The sequence below is a fragment of the Mesocricetus auratus genome, unplaced genomic scaffold (genome assembly GCF_017639785.1).
Source record: "Mesocricetus auratus isolate SY011 unplaced genomic scaffold, BCM_Maur_2.0 Super-Scaffold_100676, whole genome shotgun sequence".
In the NCBI taxonomy this organism is placed as follows: Eukaryota; Metazoa; Chordata; class Mammalia; order Rodentia; family Cricetidae; genus Mesocricetus; species Mesocricetus auratus.
Genome location: NW_024429266.1, coordinates 22,024,540 through 22,043,308, shown reverse-complemented (window position 1 = coordinate 22,043,308; position 18,769 = coordinate 22,024,540). Strand labels below are relative to the sequence as shown.

Sequence of the window (18,769 nt, the reverse complement as noted above, 5' to 3'; positions counted from 1 at the left end):
TGCACATTCACATAGTTTTTTCCCCTTTTACAAAATGCACACTGTAACAGTTGTTTGCCTATTTTTGGTCTCTAAGTTCAATGCAATCTATTTCTTAAAGCATTTTCTCAATAATCAAATAGAAAGTAATTGTTCCCTCTTGGGAATTACCATAACTTATGCTAATTTTCATATAGTAATTTAATGCATTTATTTAACCACCTATTGAACATTTACTAAGTTCCTCACATGGGCCAGACATAGTCTTGACACAGTCTATACAAAGGAGAACCAGGAATAGTTCCTTCCCTTAAAGAGCCTTACAGGCTAAGAGCAGAGTGATAAATTAATCAATTAGTTAACAAGCAAACAAACAATTTCAAGAACCCCTATCCACTTTGTCACCAAAAGCATGGCAATAATTTGAGAACTGGCAAAGGTTAAAAAAAAATCTAACTCCAGGCTTCCAAACTCTCCGAAGGATGACGCCTTTCCCAGTAGAGAAAACAGGAAGAAGGGATGAGGTGGTTCTATCCAGGATAGCAGACTGATGCCTACAAGTCAAGGTCATGCCATGGTTCCAGGGTCAGCCCTGGGTTTTGTGTGCTGTTGCTACTGGTTCTCTTCCCTAGAGAAACATTTGGGGGGGGCAGCCTTTGGGCTTCTATGGGAGTCAACCAATCTAATTGTGAAAGCAACTACTGCGTGTGTGTCAGCTCACTTTGCTACAATGACACACCATAAAACCAAATGGCTTTTAACATTAACATTTTCCTTCTCACAGTTCCAGAGGTAGGGTAGTCCAAGGTCAGAGGACAGGCAGGCTCAGTCTGTGATGAAGATCTATTTTCTGGACCAGAGATGGTACCCAAGAGACCTGTCCTTGTGTGGTGATGGGAGGAAGCTAACACTCTCTAGGACTTCTCTCATCAGAGTACTGATCCCAAACATCTACTCTCATGACATAATTACTTCCAAATCCCGCCCCCATCCTCATGCTATCTCCTGGGGGGGGGGTCGGTAAGATATCCCCAGATAAATTTAGGAGGAGTCTAAGAATTCGGGCCACACATTGTACTGGAGGCTTCCTTGGGACATTTTGCTTCTTCACATGATCTAAACCTCTTCTCTATGTCCAAATTTTGAGGAGGAAGAAAAGAGGAAGAGACAACAGCTGGGCAACTGGAAATATGGGGGATGAGATAACTCAGTTATCTCACTTCCCATAATCAATATCTATGCAATTACGGAATTTCAAGTAGCACAAAAATCAGCACAAATTGAAAAGGTCTCCAATTACAATGTGGCCATTTGAATTAAGTAGCAAGGAGAAAGCCTTCAAACCTCCCTCAGGGCAATTCATCGCCAGAAAAACGTTTAATCTTAAAGATATTTACATCTCCAGAAGTACCAGGTCTCAGAAGGGAAAGGCATTAGTACTTTAATTAAATTGGTCTGCACCCACCAGCATGAGATGGCTCCAGGAGACGGCAAGGGTCCCTGGGCTCAGCATCCTCCTGAGTGCTGGGCTGGGCTCTTACCTGTAGATGGGGTCCTGCATCACCAGCATCTTGCTCTCATCCCACGTCCACTCCTTTTTCTGCAATAAAAGAAGCTGTAAATGAATAAGTTAGGCTTGTCCTCGGGACAGAACCAGGGCACACTTTGTGCTACTAATGCATATGCAAACACATGCATTTTACTCCTGGCCTTTTCCCTCTAAGAGGCTCAGAGTTGATTGCTTCAAAAGGACAAGTGGAAAATGTCATGTGTCTGGTCTGATCTGTTTCCTCCAAGCACTTTAGGAAAGTGTCTCTCTAGGCCCAGAGGATGGGAAGGAGCCAAGATGGCCTCATGGGAGCACAGGCAGACTCTAAATGTCCTTAGAGAAAGTAAGGGTGGTATGTGTGGGTGGGACGGGACATGACTATATATCAATCAGTCCAGAAGGGTGGAAAAGAGGAATAAAATAGAGAAGGGGGGCAAAGATAAACCTTCAAAATATGAGAAGGACGCTGTCCTGCCCAAAGGAAATGCAACTCTAGGCTCCTCTGGGCGGGGATGGAGACTGAACCTGTGACAGGTAAGTTGACTAGTGTAATTGAAGTCACTCATAAAAGAATATTCATTCTGGCTGTGATCAGTTTCCTGTGACCACAGAGGAGACTGCAGAAGCAGCTACAGATGAGGATAAGAACAGGGATGAGAAAGCGCCTGAAGAGGTGAGCAGCGCCTGTGTGTGAGGGAAAGCGCCTGAGGCCAGCAACCAACCACCTCCTGTTGGCTGACTCCCCAGTGCAGGGATGGAGAGAACCCTGCACCACCTTCCTGGTCTTTGTGACAGACACATACTGTTGTCAAGGGAAACTGGGGGGAGATTGCATTCATCTGTGAAAAAAAAAGGACTCAAGAGATCAGGGAAACATTGTGTTAATGAATGAGGTCTTTTAGCGAGGTGGAGTTTTAAATAGAAGGCACAAGATGGCTGGCCACTCTCAAAACATGGAGGTTTGGAAGAGCTCCAAGGGATTACAGAAGACCACGTTCAGGCCTAGAGAGTGACATCAGAGGAGGTGAGCAGCTTTACCCACACACACCCACACACACACACCACATACATTTTTCCTTTAAATATTTTGTTTGGGAATTTCATACATGCATGCAATGTGTTTTGATCAAGTCTGCCTCCTGCTCCTTCTCACTTCCTTCCCAGTCTACCACGTTTCCCTCCCAACATCACGTGCTCTTTTATTTATATCCACTGAGTCCATTCAGTGCAGCCTCCATGTGTACAGGTATAGGACCATCCATGGGGGCGTGAAACTGACGTTCCCTTTCCCGGAAGCCATCAGCTGAGGATAGAACCTCCCTGTTGGAATCTGGCTGGCATGACGTTGTACAGGCAGTTCCAGCTGTTGACATACACGCTCTTAAATCCTTGACGACATAACATCAGCCCTACACTGGAGGTAGATTTAGGGTGGTTTACCAGTACTCAATATTAATCCATTTAAACAATTTTACAGATGACAAAATTTCAGCTATAACTAAATTGTTACTATTGTTTAAAGAACCTTTTTCATAATGGTTAGTCACTACTCTCCAATGTCCTGAATGGCCTATTTAGAATAGTATAGAATGGGGAGACAAATTAATTCTCCAAGAACCCCTATATAGTCCCAGGGTTTAAAAACAGCCCTTACTGGACACAGACTTTCTGCGACCACAGCTGACACTTTTGGTACATACAACACCTGTTCCTAAAACCCTGGCTCTGCCTCACCCGTGGTCTCATCACTCTATGTTTTGGTGAGGACATCACCTAACCCATTGGACTCACCACATTCACTGGTTGCCTCATAACCCCTCTGGCATCCATTCGAGCCTATTTACAGCTAATGAACGAAATATTTTCAAGCTCTAAAGTCCAAATACTTGGATGCCTATTTCCAACATACAAATGTTTACTAGAAGCACTCTTTAAATAGCAACATATAATGTGTTTAAGGTGTGATTTGATTTGGGTGTGGTGAAATTTTTTTTATAACATGAACAGTTATTAAGCCACATCTGTAGTTACATTCTATACACCTGCACTTTCAACTCAGTCAGCAATATTTACAAAGCACTGACCATTTGCTTCTGAGCCCTTCTGGTGAGCTCATTTCAATTGTCAAATTTTTATGTTCTAAGATTTCTATGTGGCTCATACTCATTTCTGTTTCTACTCTCTGCTTTTTATGTGTTCAAAGACAGGAGCCAGACTTGGTGATACTTAAAGAAATGGAGGCAGGAGGATCATTGGCCCAGGCAGTTAACAACCAGCCTGGGTAACATACTAAGGTAAGATCTCAGAACCAAAATCAAAGCAAGAGTATGTGTGACTACTGTAAAAGCATTTTATGATGACCTCTTTCAGGTCTTTGTTGGGTAACTTTACCAGGTCTGGCATCCTGGGGGAGACACTTGCCACCTTTTTGTCCTCCTCTCAGTGAGATTTTACTGTCGCCATCCCATTTTCAGAACAGCTATTCTAACTATAGTGTCCACTGAGAATTGTAGCCTTCTGGTCTGGTTCATTTCATTGTTATGATTTTTTTTATTGACAAGGTTTTCATAATAAAGTTTATTTCTTTCTAAAGTGGGATTTTTTTCTTATTTCTTCTCTGGCAAATTACTTTCACTTGAAACCGGGGACCTTTAACCTCTTAGAAGATTTGAAGTCCATTTAAACTTTAATATCCTCCACAACAATGCCCTAACAGGGGAAAGAGAAAGACACCACCGTGTCGGTGTTGGCTTTCCCACCGGCCTCTGCAGACCCAGCTCCCCACCTGGCTGACGTGGGCAAGGATGCCTCATGCCTGCATCCATTGTGGCATGCAGCCTCATTACTGCTGGGCAGTGGTGGGAATCCAGGTCTCCACGGGCCTCCATTGACATCACACAGGGAATAAGGTGAGGAGCGGGGAGGAGACACTCATTACCAGCTGGCCAGGATGGAAGGCTTTCAGCCTTCTCTGAAGGGGTAGGGTACCTGATTCTAACCCATCAGGAGGGGAAGTCAGGATTCTACTTAACCAGGTCAGCCTCAGTAGTGGGCGGTTAGAGAACAGTTCTGTTTGCTAAGCATTTGCCTAGGAAAGTAGTTATGCTCAACAGTGCTCTACCTTGCCAAGGTGACCTCTTCCTTCCCCTTTGCCTGGAGAGCAGGCTTCCATAAGCTCCCATGGCATATCTAGGTTACCAGCTTCTTCAACTTTGAGTCTGGGATAGATGAGGCATATAGAAACCTCGGTCCACAATCATTTAGTTTGTGGTACCCGGGGTCTGAGCCCCGGCAATGGCAGATGGTTTCTGTGACCCACCTCATATTTCTACTCTGAATGGCTATGATGCTGGAACGGAATCGGGTGCTAGATTAGGTTTCTTTCCTGCCCAGCTTTGTTCTTCCAACGTCAAAGTTAACCCGGGAAGACTCATCCTTGCAACTCTAAAGAATGCAACTAACTTCATCATTAAAAAGGAAAGAATAGAGAGGCAAAACAATGCCAAGCAACTATTTCCCTTTTTTGGCATTCCTGGACAGGAAGATGGCAAGGCCAGGCTCCAGGCATCTTGTATGAATTTCACGGGAATCAACTACCACTAGCAGAGCCTACTGGAGTCAGAAATTAATTTTAGGAGCTATCCCTGTACCCACAGAGCATATCCTTAGAAGGACGGAAAACCCTCAACAATACATCCCCCCCCCACTATTGTCCTTTTCTGAAAAATCCCATTTAAATCCTCTCCTCTCCTCTTCATTAAAAACCTTGCAGTAAGCCTTGGTGAGTCCAATAAGTCTGAAGAGAGCAAGAAATGATCAAGGTTTTTTGTTTATTTTGATTTTTTTTGTAGCACAGGGATGGAACACAAAGACTCTGGCAGCACCTTGCCACTGAGCTATGTAGACCCCAGCATAACTGAAGAACTGTTGATTCTTCTTAGTCCAAAATGACCTCTCATCTTCTCTTATTTTGCAAGTGTTTTAAAGATGATACACTTTTTTCATGGAAAAATAGCAAAATAATAATAATAATAGCAATAATAATATAATAACAAGAATAAAAATAGGAAGAAAGACTAATTAATGAGCTTTACAAGATTATAAATTAAGGGGAGTTTCACGTTTAGGCTAGGAGGTATAACCCTGAGCAGTTACTATAGCCAAACTGGTCCAACCGTCTTTAGCAAGCCCACATAGCACCAAGATGTGCCCAAAGCCAGCCTCCCCCTCCTTCCTTTCCCCTCCCCTCCCTTCCTCCTTATATAAATGCTTGAAAATAGGCCTCAAATTCTTGGTAGCTGTGAGGACATTTTTAGTTTTGCTACTCTCCATCCTGGCTCAGCTGTAGTCTGCGAGACAGTCAGGGAATGAAGACATTCCCCGTCTAGATTGGAATGGAAGGGGAGAGGAGGGGCACAGACCTCTAATCCGCCAATAGTCCCCCTCTGGGTGCCCTCTGGGGACGGGGTGTCCTTCTCAGCAAGGGAGGAGCAGCAGGGATACTGCCTTCAGCCTCCTTCTAACCCATACATGTCTCATAGGGTCCCTCGGGGAGTGCAAGCACCAATAGCAGAAAGGGTGGTGGGCAAGGCTGATTAGCAAAACCCCCAGCAAGATAGCACTCACCTTTCACCAGCCCTGCCAATATAGTGGAATGGAGGCAAGTAATGAGCGGGGAGCAGGGAGCTGACGGAGCACAGAAATACCTAGCTTCCAGCCACACCGTTCTGCCAGCCTAGCTGTATGGCTCCTACCTCTGAGTCTTTGTCCCCTGCTTGCCTCCAAGGCACTGCTGAGTCTTTTATGGGTTCTCTGAGATCAAATTTACTAGCCTGACCATCTCACCCCACTTTATTTTATAAATTCATTATTACAGAGTATTTTTTAATGCTTACTTTATTTATTTAATTATTTTGACTCAGGGCCTTACTAATGGAGCCAAGGCTGGCCTGGAACTCACTATGTAGCTCAGGCTGGCTCTTAAACTCATACCTTCTTAGTTGTAGGATCAAAGGCAAGTGCCACTATTACCTGACTTCCACAGCAGTTTTAAAAGTAACTGAACTCCAAGGAAGGCTCTGCTTGATATACTGGAAGGTGTGGACACAAGAACAGAGTCTAGTAAGATTCAGACAGAGTGTCACTGACTTAGCGCCTGGCTGCTGTATCCTGCAGCCCATCGTTACAACCAAGCAGGGATCGTGCATGGTTGGGATGCTCTCAGTCCAGTACTGAGGGGGGAAAGGAGTCCTCCCAGGAAGAGTAGGAAGTTTCTGAGGGATTGCCTGCCAGTCCTAACCCTGCCTGGCAGTCTCAGTGGCTCTAACCAAGCAGCCCCACAGTCTGGCCATCATCAGTTGTGTCCAGGTGACAGATACCCTGTTTTACTTACTAGGTCTTTCTTTGCCTGGCACTTGAGTGTTCTCAGAATAATAGGGCAGGTCAGGAAGAACAAAGAGAGGGAACTCATCATTACCCCTATTTTTTCTCAGATGTTTCCTAGTTGTTATGGGAGGAAAACCCATTGTGTCTTTTTTTCCATTATGAAAAAGTTTTTTAGATTTATTTTGTATGCATGAGTGTTTTGCATACATGTATGTATGTATATGTACCATGTGTATGCCTAGTGACTATGGAAGCCAGAAAAGGGCATCATATTTTGAAATTGAATTACAGATGGTTGTGAGCTACCATGTAAGTGCTGGGAATGGAACCTGAGTCTTCTGCAAGAACAAGTGCTCTCAACTGCTGAGCCATCTCTCCAATCTCCACCCCCACCCCCACGGGTTTTTGTTGTTTTGTTTTGAGACAATATGTCTTGTAACCAGGGCTAGCCTTGAACTTATACAGAACTAAGGATGACCTTAAACTTTAATCCTCCTTCCTTTGACTCCAAAATATTAAAATTATAGGTCTGCAGCAGTACAACTGGTTTGTGTGGTGCTCCATGCATGCTAGGCAAACACTCTACTGACTGAGCTACATCTGCACAATGTTTCCACTTACATATTAAAATCAGCGTGCTTTAAAAATGAACACAGAGGCTCTGGAGTCAAATGACTTCCCACCAAGGTCCTCTCATCCTCTTGTAAATAGTCCACCTTCTCTTCTTCTTCGAAATGCTATTCTCTTTGCTACGGTGATGAAATAAAAATGTTCCTCTCCACTGCCAGGGAGGCCTCTGCTTCCCACAGAGACAATGGGCATGAAGGATCTGCATGTGCTTCCCTGAGACCAGGATAGAGTAAGTGCATCGGAGATGCAGAGCCTTCATTCCTCTATGGACTGAATTCATGCCAAATCTTCCATGAAAAGTCATGGACCTATTTGTCATTCCAAAAGCTTGTGCCGGGAAATATTTTGTGAGGTTTAGTTTGGAGGCAGGACTGGTTAGAAAAATGGGGGGAGAGAAAATAGCGCAAAGAATAATTAGCACAGTGGCCCTCACTCCTTTTGAATGTTAGAAATATATATGGTATCGTTGAAGCCCTCTCCTAAGAAACCAGAAGTAGAGAAGGAATGTACATTGAAATTTATTTGCTACCCTACTGGAGATCATAGGCAAGCACATTCTAGCCTGAAGTTTGGTATTATTCACTCACCAGACAGCAATGGCAGCTTATTTTAGAATAAAAACAAAAGGCCTACCAAGGCTGTATAAACTATGGGCTATATAAACTCTGCTTGACATATTCTCCATGCTTTTAGGTGAATAGTTACTAGCCAGAAAGTAAAGCTGTCTCCCACACACAGGGTAATCAATGACTATAGGATAACACATTTCAGCACTGAAGTGCTAATGAACCCCACAGTGTGTGTGATTTCTAATGGGATTTTTTAAAACTAGTAGAAATAAAGTCCCACATAATCTGATGGTTTGGGCTGTGGATTCACACTCACCCTGTCACTAACAATCTGGTGAACTCGCCCTTGTCCTGTCATCCTGTTGTCATAGATAATCAACTTGGGCTGGTGGTAATAAGCCATTTCTGAAGTCCCCCTAAATTTTTGTAATTTTGAGTGCCCCCTTTTCTGACTCAGTTGGAGCAGAAGGAACTCTTTGTTTCCCTTGGACAGTAAGGCAATCTTCTTGTGAGGTGATGGCCTTGTAATAGAAGTTAAAGATTGGATTTTGTTGGGGATGTAGCTTAGTGGCAGAATGCTTGCCTGGCATGTATAAGGCCCCGAGTTCAATCTTCAGGTATGGAACAATAACAAATAAGGGATGGGGGAGGGGTAGAGCATCAGAGTGGTCTTCACATGGCGGGACATGTAAGGAAATAGGAAGCATGAGTGCATTAAATGCCACTAGAAACGCACAGGAGCTCAGTGTCGCTGTGCGCTATTGTTAGCAGCGGGGCTCGTTATCATCTTAGTGTGTAATTACTGCTATCACTTTGCTCCTTCTCTTTCTACCTTCCAAAGCAGATGAAATAAAGTGTTAGAGAAGACATGTTCTGTTCACATGAGAGGCTCACACACAGGTGGGGAAAGAGACAAATTAATGCGGAAATGGGAGAATAGTTCAGTGGTACAGTAATGCTTAGCCTGGATGAGTCCACCCTCCAGCACCCAAAACACAACAAAGCACCTTTAATGCACCTTTGTTTTTTGAGACAGAGTTTCTCTGTGTACCTCTGGCTGTCCTGGAACTCATTCTGTAGACCAGACTGGCCTTGACCTCACAGAGATCCACCTGCCTCTGCCTCTCTCTGAGTGCTAGGATTATAGGTGTGCACCATCATCACCCGACTAATGCAATTTTCTTTCTTTTTTTTTTTTTTTTGGTTTTTCAAGACAGTTTCACTGTATTGTTTTGGAGGCTGTCCTGGAACTCACTCTGTAGACCAGGTTGGCCTCGAACTCACAGAGATCCATCTGTCTCTGTCTCTCGAGTGCTGGGATTAAAGGCATGTGCACCATTGCCTAGCTTTTCTTTCTTTTTTAAAAAAATGTTATTTATCTTTTTTTTATGTACCAATCCCAGTTCTCCCTCCCTCCCCTCCTCCCGTCCCTGTCCCCTCCACCTTCTCTCCACCCCACCTTCTATCACTTCTCAGAGAGAGTAAGGCCTCCCATGGGGAGGCAGCACAAAGGCCCTCCCCCCTGTGTCTAGGCTGAGCAAGGTATCTCTCCATGGAAATGGGCTCCAAAAGGCCAGCTCATGCACTAGGGATAGATCCTGGTCCCACTGCCAGTAGCATCATAAACTGCCCTATGCAATTTTCTATCGAAAATTTCTAATATGAAAACATAGTGCCATTAGAAACAGGGGATTTGGGGCTGGCAAGATAGTTCAGTGGTAAAGATATTTGCCACCCAGCCTGACACTGACACACACACACACACACACACACACACACACACACACACACACACTTAATTTTGGGCTGAGAAACAGCTAAAGTCAATATGCTGTGGAAGCAAAGGGACTGAATTTGGATTCCTAGACAGACAGACGACAGACAGGCAGATGATGGACAGACAGATAACACACACACATATGCACACAAATGCAATAATTTTTTAAAAAATGAAATAGCTATGTTAAGGCTCTGTTCTGCAATTTTAAAAAGTAGTGCACAAGCCGGGCGGTGGTGGCGCACGCCTTTAATCCCAGCACTCGGGAGGCAGAGGCAGGCGGATCTCTGTGAGTTCGAGGCCGGGCTGGACCGACAGCCTCCAAAACAATACAGAGAAACCCTGTCTCGTAAAAACCAAAAAAAAAAAAAAAAAAAAAAGTAGTGCACAAGAGAAAGACACCATTTGACAGAGCTTGGGTGGAGTTTTTTTTTTAATTGGGAAAAGGGGGGAAGGGAGAGGGGAGACAGAGGCTCCTCTGGGGACAGGAGCCACAGAAGAGAAGAGAGAGAGGAAGAGAGAGGGAGACATAGTGAATGTGCACAGGTGGTGCTCTTAGTGGCTGCGGCTGAGGGTGTATCCCCTTGAACCCCGAGGGCAGGCCAGTACAGATACCCGAATACTAACACTGTGGAGATGGCTCAGTCAGGACAGTCCTACATAAGCATTAAGGACCTGAACTTGGATGCCCAGCACCCATACAAAAGATACTGAAAGCACCTGCCTATAACATTAGTACTGGAGGGCAGAGGCAGGGGATCAGCCTAGCAGAACCTGTGCGATCTAGGATTGGTGAGAAACCATGCCTCAAAAATAAAGTGGGGAATGATGGAAGACACCCAACGTTGACCTCTGACCTCCATGCACACACCTACAAAACGTATGTATACATACAACTCTTTTCCGCCCTCCCTCCATCCCTCCCTCTTCTCTGTCCCACCTGTATGTGAGTCTTTAATGGGAAGCAAAGAACATGTGCTTTCTAACATGTTATTTCATCTGCTTTGGAATAGAGAGAGAAAAAGAAAACAAAGCCAAAAAAAAAAGCCAAACACACACGCACACTCACACGCACACCCCTAATCCCTCTATGTGTACAACCTATAGGCTCCCAGAACATGGTGGATCCATGGTAAGTATTTGTTCATTAGAATATTGAAGTCATTGTAATTTGACACCTTAGGTGACTCCAATAAAGCTAGTGGTTTACAGAATAAATCTGAAAACATGAAGCTGAGATATTTAATAGAAATGTTCCTTGGACAAAGTTCAAGGTTACTCTTAGAATTCTACTCCCCAGCGAATGGTGCCACAGTGTGGTTCTGGATTATAATAAATAAGCATGATTAGATACACAGAAAAGATAACTACTTGGGCCTCCTTGAACATTGAAAATGATGTTCTGATTGGAACACATCAAAGCAAAGCTAATTATCTTAGCAACTGAGCTTCTGAAACTAATTCAACTTAAGATTCATTATCTGCTGGCATCACTTCAGGAAGAGTGCATTCCTAGATGCTTGTTAGCAACCAAAAAATGCTTTTTTATAGGCAATGGGATGGCCGTAACCTATCTGGCTGTTGCCCATACTAGTGGAATATGCATGATGATTTGAGCCACCTGAACAAATCCTACTACTAAACACTGATCCCTTTTTGATTGGTGTGTGTGTGTGTGTGTGTGTGTGTGTGTGTGTGTGTGTGTGTGTGACATGCTTGCACATGTCAGTCCCAGGTGTGTAATTCCTCCAGAGTTATGCAACTTAGTTTTTGAGACAGAGTCTCTCCCTGGCTTGGAACTCAACAAGGAAGCTACACTGGCTGTTGGCAAGTCCCAGAGATGCACCTGTCTCCACCTCCCCATTGCCAGGCTGTACCATGCTCAGCTTTAGATGTGGTGGGGAGTGTGTATGTGGCATGTGTGCATGTATGTCTTGCATGTGTATGTGGGAATAAGTATGCATTTGCATACATGTACATGTAAAAGCCCAAAGTTGACCTCTGCTGTTATCCTCTATTTATTGAGGCAGAGTCTTTCACTGAAACTATCGCTCACTGATTCTAGCTTGTCTAGCTCGCCAGGATCCCTGGTTCCACGTCCTGAGTGTTGGACTACAGATAGCCCACATGCCTGTCTGGATTTTACCCGGCGCTGGGATCTTGAACTTCAGTCCTTACACTTCCACAGCAAGTTCTCTGTCCACTGAGCCATGTCTCAAGCCCCCATGCTCAGCATCTTTACTCTGGTTCTGGGGACTGAGCTCAGTAACCTCCCAAACTCCCTGCTCAGCCTCTTAAACTGACACAGTGACAGAAGGCGAGAAGCAACAGTTAATACTTCACTGCAGATTTCTTCTGGATTTAACGAGGCTCCCACACAAATAACATCCATTCATCCAGCTAGCCCCCACAAATAACATCCATTCATCCAGCTAGCCCCCAGCCACAGTTAATGAGCACAGCCTAAAAGTGTCAGGCCATCCAGGAAAATGTTGAGCTCACAAAGACAGTCCTGCTCTTATAAAGCTCACCCTTATAAACATGTCTCCTGTGGTGGGAAGAGCTCCATCACTGACCAGTTATGGGTAGTGTGAAGACAATGAGGAGGCTAATGGCTGCTCTGGGCGGTGTGTGACCTCAGAGCGTCCCAAAAGACTGAAAAGGTGCCACCAACCCATCAGTTTCTCAGGTCTGCTTTCTCTGCAGACAAGTAGGTTGTCAGGGGCTTGAGTGCATACAGGTGACCTGAATCTGTACACAAGCATTAAAAAGAATGGCTCCATGGCTTGTGCTGAGACCGGAACTGAAAATTTTACAATGGTCCCTGCCAAGCCATCTCTTCACTTCATAGGTGAAAGCTCAAAATGAATTGCTCAGAAGACATGCCAGGAAGGGTGGAGCAGGACTAGAACCCAGGTCTTCTTGCCTCTGCCAAGAGCGCCTTTCAACATGTCACACTGACCCAGTGAGAACCAACATACTCCCCACAGTAGAGAGGACCAGTCAACATCTTAAAGGCTACTTGCTGAGGATTAGGCAGGAATGCCAGGCTGAACATAAGCTGTGCTGCTGCTTTGCCTGTGGTTAGCAAGAGGGCCAGGCCTTGACCACGGTGGCCTTAACTCCTGGCACTTGCTGCCTGTTCCATTTCCTTGTAGAAAACTGAACTACATCATGGCACACCGCACTTCCCAACCCTATGCCAGAGAGAAAGAGTGTGCGTGCCTGAGCTTGGTGGCAGCACTCTCAGCTACCAGGACCGTCACATGGGAAGCAGATGACAAAAAGGCTGATTGCTGCTAATGCACATTCATTTGCCAGAGGCGGGAGAATATGCACACGGTGATTAAAGGCATTATCCACGTCACAGCTCAGGCCCTGAAATGGACACCGCGTGGGTGGAGGAAACAATTTAGGAGGCTCCTCTTTCCCAAACTGGCACAGGAAGAATCAGATCTAGGACTGACCTGCTACACTGCCTCCTTCCTGGGCCAGGAGGGCAAATGCTAGAGATTACCAAGCATGCAGTTTCAGAGTGAGTCACAAGTCCCCAGGACTCCCTCAGGGACATGCTACTCTAGCTTGGCTTTCATGTACTTAGGGAAAGAGGGGGTGGCTTCTCTCCCAGGTAACACCCCAGAATTCTGCTGCCCTTGTCAGTGTGTGATCTAGCCTGTATTCCAAGACATGATGGAGATGGCACCACACAGGGTACCTGATACAAGGGAGAGCCCTAGTGAGATAGAAAATACAACTATCCTTTGAGGACTAGACCTGAAGCTACTCCATAGTGGATCATAGCAGAGGTATACTAAATTATCTAAAGGGGACATAATAGTTCCCAGGGGCCTAATTAGAAGTAATAGGCACAATGGGGTGGTGTGGAGATTTGGGGAGTGTTAGCCATAGATGGCAGAAGTCAGACAGTCATGCAGGGAAGCTTTGGCCAGGACTGTCACATAGACTTGAGGAATTGTATCCCCCAACAAGGCCATTATGAGCATCCAGCGGACTCAACATTCCTAATGTAAACAGGCAGAGCTGAGCCACCTCTGTGTCCACCCAGCAACCCTGTACTAATTTGCCTCCAATTGGTAGGAAATATGTGCTTGTCAGGCTAATCTCTGATCCAGGAGACAATTCTATTTCACAGTGGATTAAGAAATTATTAGCCCAGTTTATACATCTTCTGCCTTGAGTTGGTCAATGTGATTCAGCATCCCAAAACTCCAAGTCTGGATACTTTTTAAGGTCAGAGGAGTAAGTTTATTATGTACTTTTTCTCCCTTTTTGAACACATGTTGTGATCATATTTGTACACATTACCCTGTCTTGCTTCCTTTCCATTCCAGCTGACCCCCTCCTCCTCTCTCACTAGTCTCCCTGATGGTGACCTCCTTCTCCTCCTCCCTAACTAGTCTTCCTCCTACTGTCATATCCTGCTGCGAAGGCGGCCACACCTGCAGTGTGTTCATGATCTCCATGCCCACGGAATCTCCAGAAGACAGATTTTGGAGCATTCTTCCTCATCTTGGTTTCCTACAAATTTCCTGCTCCTCTACAATGCTCCCTGGATTTTGTAGCTCAAAAGACTAATAACTCAGCCCCTGACAAGGGGTGGGGAAAATCTGTGAGGAAATCACCACCAAGGAAATGACCACAGAGACTGATGAAGGGCTGTGTAACAGTGGGTGTGAAAGCATGCTGTCACCTGGAAATTGTTCACATATGATTTTATCAGTGGAGTGTGCTGAGCCACCAATAATCCTCATGCGAAGGCCCGAGGAAAGCAATCTAACACACGACAGAAACCAGTCTCCCTGAACCAGGGTCGTGGGTTCTACTGGTTCCCCCAACTCCGAATATATGTCTTACTCCAGTTAGCATCATCTCACTTCTCATTTCAATCCAAGTGACTTAATAGGCATCCACTTGCTTCATCAACTCTCTTACTCAAGAACGTCCAGTAGATACTCTAGGACTCCCTCACGGCTGTGTACCGTATGTAGACATGTGGGGGCAGGGAGAAGGCACTTCCCAGTGGCAACAGCTGGGAAAGAAAGCCACAAGTCACATAAAAGGGGGCTGCAGGGCACTTGGGTGGGCTGAGTGTTCCAGGTGGCTGTCTCCTCTCAAGTGCGCCCCATCTGGAGCTAGTTACTAACTGCAGGTTGACGATCTCCATCCAAAACATTTAACCCTAGCAAGTTTCACACTTCAGAGGCTTGGTGGAGGGGATGCTCATTGAAGAATATTTGTATGGACTTGACCAGTCTGAAAATTTGAATTCGGATAGCCCAACATCAGAAATTTTTGCAGTATTGACATGATACCCTAACAATTTCAAATTCTGAAGCATTGTGGATTTCAGTTGAGGGATGCTGCATATGTATCACTTAATGTGGAAGTACTTTCCATCAGAAGACTCACATAAACCAGGTGTGAGAATAGGCCTGTCATCTCAGTGCTCAGGAGGCCAAAACAGGAGGAACACAAATTCACGTTCAATCTAGGTGTCATCATGAGACCTTGTCTACATACACACACACACACACACACACACACACACACACACACACACACACACACACACACACACACACACACACACACACCCCTACCTCAAAGGTAAAGGCATTGAAATGGAGAAGAGACTTTTAACATGAGGATGCTGGAAATGACCCACAGGCCATGAGTGACTGAGATTCACCAGGCCACTGGCCTCTGTCTTGCTCTCTGTTACAGCTGTGGCTTAGCAATATTACTGCTAGCCAAAGCAGAGGCCACAGGATAATGTTCTGGAAGGAAATGGTATCCCCTGCCTAGCTTGCCAGTTCCAGGTCCAGAGTCACTTACCTTTTTCTTCTTCTTCAGGATCACTTTCACACCATCTACGGAGACCATGATGCTCACTTTCTTCTTCTTGATGTTCTTGGCTTTAAACTCATACTGTGAAGAGAACAGAGGTGTGGATTCCAATTAGACCAGCCATTCTGCAGTGCCAAAGCCAGCCTCCAGCCTGGCAGCAAGGGCTGCAGAGTTATACAGTCCATAAGAAGCACCTCTGGGATGTATGACCACGGGGACAACTCCAGGGACGGCTCTGGGGGAACCTCCAGGTTAGAACAGGGACCTGAGTAGCCATCAGTTCTCTTTGGCCATTACCTAGGACCTAACAGCCTAAGATGTTAAAACCTAAACATCCTAAGATGGATCTAAGCCATTCCAATGATATGCAAATACAGCTTGCTTTGAAAGTCTCCTCAATACACCAAAACCTTCTCCCAATCATTCATCCTGCCATTTAATGACTCATTGTCAGACAAGCACTCCATGTGTCTAACCAAATGCTACCGATACACCAATCCACCCCCAGCGATAAGGGCTGGAGCCAGCCTTCACACCAAGGCTTTTTACATATGAAAAAAATGTGAATTCTAAGTTATTCTCCATGAGTTCCACCTCCAAAGTCCTTTACATGGGTCAGTCTCCAAGCCCACCCAGAGTTTATCAGTCTAAAGACTGCCAGGCTGGAAGACAGGGGGAGGGGGAGGAGCCAGACCAGTGACACCCACACAGCTTGTGTTGCCTCACACCTCCTTATTTTCAGCTCACATGTGAAGTCCTGGACAGGCTGTTCAGCCACCAGTCTGCACTGCTGCAGAACACCCGCTCAGCCTACACCCCAAATCCTTCCATGACATTTCCCCAACCATCGCCATTTTTTATGCCTGTGCAGATGTTTGTTTCGGGTGGTCTAATTCATCATTTTCCTCAATGAACTTCATTCTGAATACTCCTTCCATTTAGCAAAACCGCTTTCAAGAGGCTTGATGAGCCATGCCTGTAATTCTAGCACTCGAGAGGCTGGTGAGGGAGGCTTGGCAGAGGCTGGTGAGGGAGGGCTGGCAGGAGTTTAAGGGCAGCATGGTTTGCATAGTGAGCTCCAGGCTCACCTGGGGAATAGAATGAGAGATTGTCTCAAAAATAAAAATAAAAATAAACCAAGAACACAAAAGCACGTGCATTTGGTCGCTATTTTAGTATCACCACACTAATACCTGGAAAGCTACCAGGCATGTATGATACAGACTAAAATAATCAGTTGCTTTAGACACAGAAACAAGACCTTCTCCAGCTATGCCACCATCCAGTTCTGGCTCCTCATTCCATCCCAATAAAAGGAAGAAAAAAAAACACACTGAAAACTTTACCATAATCCAGAGCCTGACTTCCCCGGCCACACCCTTTAACAATCAGATCTCAAGAGAGTGCAAACTGGGTATATAACTCAGTTGGAAGAGTGCTTGCCTGCCATGCAGGAGGTGTGGTGGCATACACCTGTAAATCCAGCACTTGGGGGGTGAAGGCGGGGGGAGCAAAAGCCAAGAGCCATCCTGGGCTAGACAGCAAGCTGAAGCTAGACTGGGCTTGATGTGCAAAGACACTTGCCAAGCAAACCTGATGACCTGAGTTCCATCCCTGGATCCCACATAAAGGTAGAAGGAGAGAACCAACTCCATGGAGATGTCCTCTGAACTCCATATACATGTAAACACACAATAATAAGTAAACAATCTAGCAAGTAGTTCCCTGTAGCCCACAATCGGTCCCTTCCACCAAGACTTTGCTAATCGTTCTGTTTTGCTTCCAATGCTGACAACCTCTTGGTTACTCGATTCTTAGAGACTTGTTTGCAGAAATAAACCATGTCTGAAGATCAGAGGGTGGAGCTTGCCACTAGCTAACCATAGAGGCCAGGCTATGGGGGTACATGCCTTTAATCCCAGCACTAGGGAGGTGGAGGCAGGAAATGAGATGGCTGGGAGGAGAGAGGAAGAGAGGTGAGAGGAAATGGGAACTTGCTCCCTGTTCAGCTGGGAAGTTAGCTAGGTAAGTGTGGCTGTGGCTTGCTCCTTCACCTCTCTGATCTTTCAGCTTCTACCCTGATATATCTGACTCAGGACTTATATTATTAAGACCAATTAGAACTCGTGTTGCACAGCCTTACTGTTGGAGGAGGTCATGTATCATTCTTTCTATTATCAGCACATGCTGCGGATCGCAGCTGAATAATGGCTAGGTGTCAACACCATGTATCTCTCGGTCTGATGGCCACACGCCTCCCGCCCCGATCACCCTACCCTGTCAAACTGCTTCTTATCACGAGGGCCTGGACGAAGGGCAAATCCAGGTAACAATTACAAAGGAGACAGCAAAAGTCTGCTTCAGCCAGATCCAAAGCTAATGAAGAACAAAAGAGGAGGTGCTGCGTGTAGAAAGGTGGGTGTGTGAGTCTGGCTTGGGGCAGGAGATCAGCTTCCTAACACAGTGCCGGCTAGCTCCGCAGCTCGAGCACTGCTGGTGGACAGAACTGGACCTGCTTAGCAGGCACTGGGGGATGACTCCACTCAGTCATCCCCAGAATGCAGCACTCTGCTCAGATGCAGTCCAGATGACCTAAAGTGACCTTGGCTGAAGAACCAGCCATGGAAATCTGCAATACAGCTGACTTTGGCCTTATGCCGACCAGGAGAGTTGAGCCAGCCCTAGTTCCTGACCACACCTGCATTTACCTCCGAGAACTTGAATAAACACACACCTTCTTCTGAACAAGTCTTGAAAGTTTGCAGCCGCATGCATGCTAAAGAGGCAAGCCAATAAACTCTGGCAGAAGTTTCGGGCACAAGAGTCTAGAAAGACGCAGTGAAGGGCAAAATGAGCTACACATAGGTCAGTCTCACCTGCTTTCTGTCTTTGGTTTCTTCAAGGATGCTACTTTCACATTTTCTTACATATTTCCTTTTTACCCTTTTATAGCAAAAACTTAAAGCAGAAATATCAGTATCTGCTGCCGCTAGGTACTATGTCATCTCCTCT

The 18,769-nt window shown here is 45.5% G+C and overlaps 1 protein-coding gene across 3 annotated transcripts in view; it reads right to left on the bottom strand.

Moving 5' to 3' along the window:
- The window catches only part of CUNH1orf226 (chromosome unknown C1orf226 homolog), a 311,252-nt gene that overhangs the window by 79,148 nt on the left and 213,335 nt on the right, over positions 1-18,769 (bottom strand). For 2 of the 3 annotated variants that reach the window (XM_040737162.1, XM_040737160.1), the window contains exons 3-4: positions 15,746-15,838; positions 1,521-1,594 (exon numbers count right to left, since the gene is read on the bottom strand). In XM_040737162.1, the coding sequence (XP_040593096.1) occupies positions 1,521-1,594; positions 15,746-15,838 (167 nt within the window). The remainder of the gene's footprint in view (positions 1-1,520; positions 1,595-15,745; positions 15,839-18,769) is intronic. The other variant, XM_040737161.1, reaches the window with a different exon arrangement.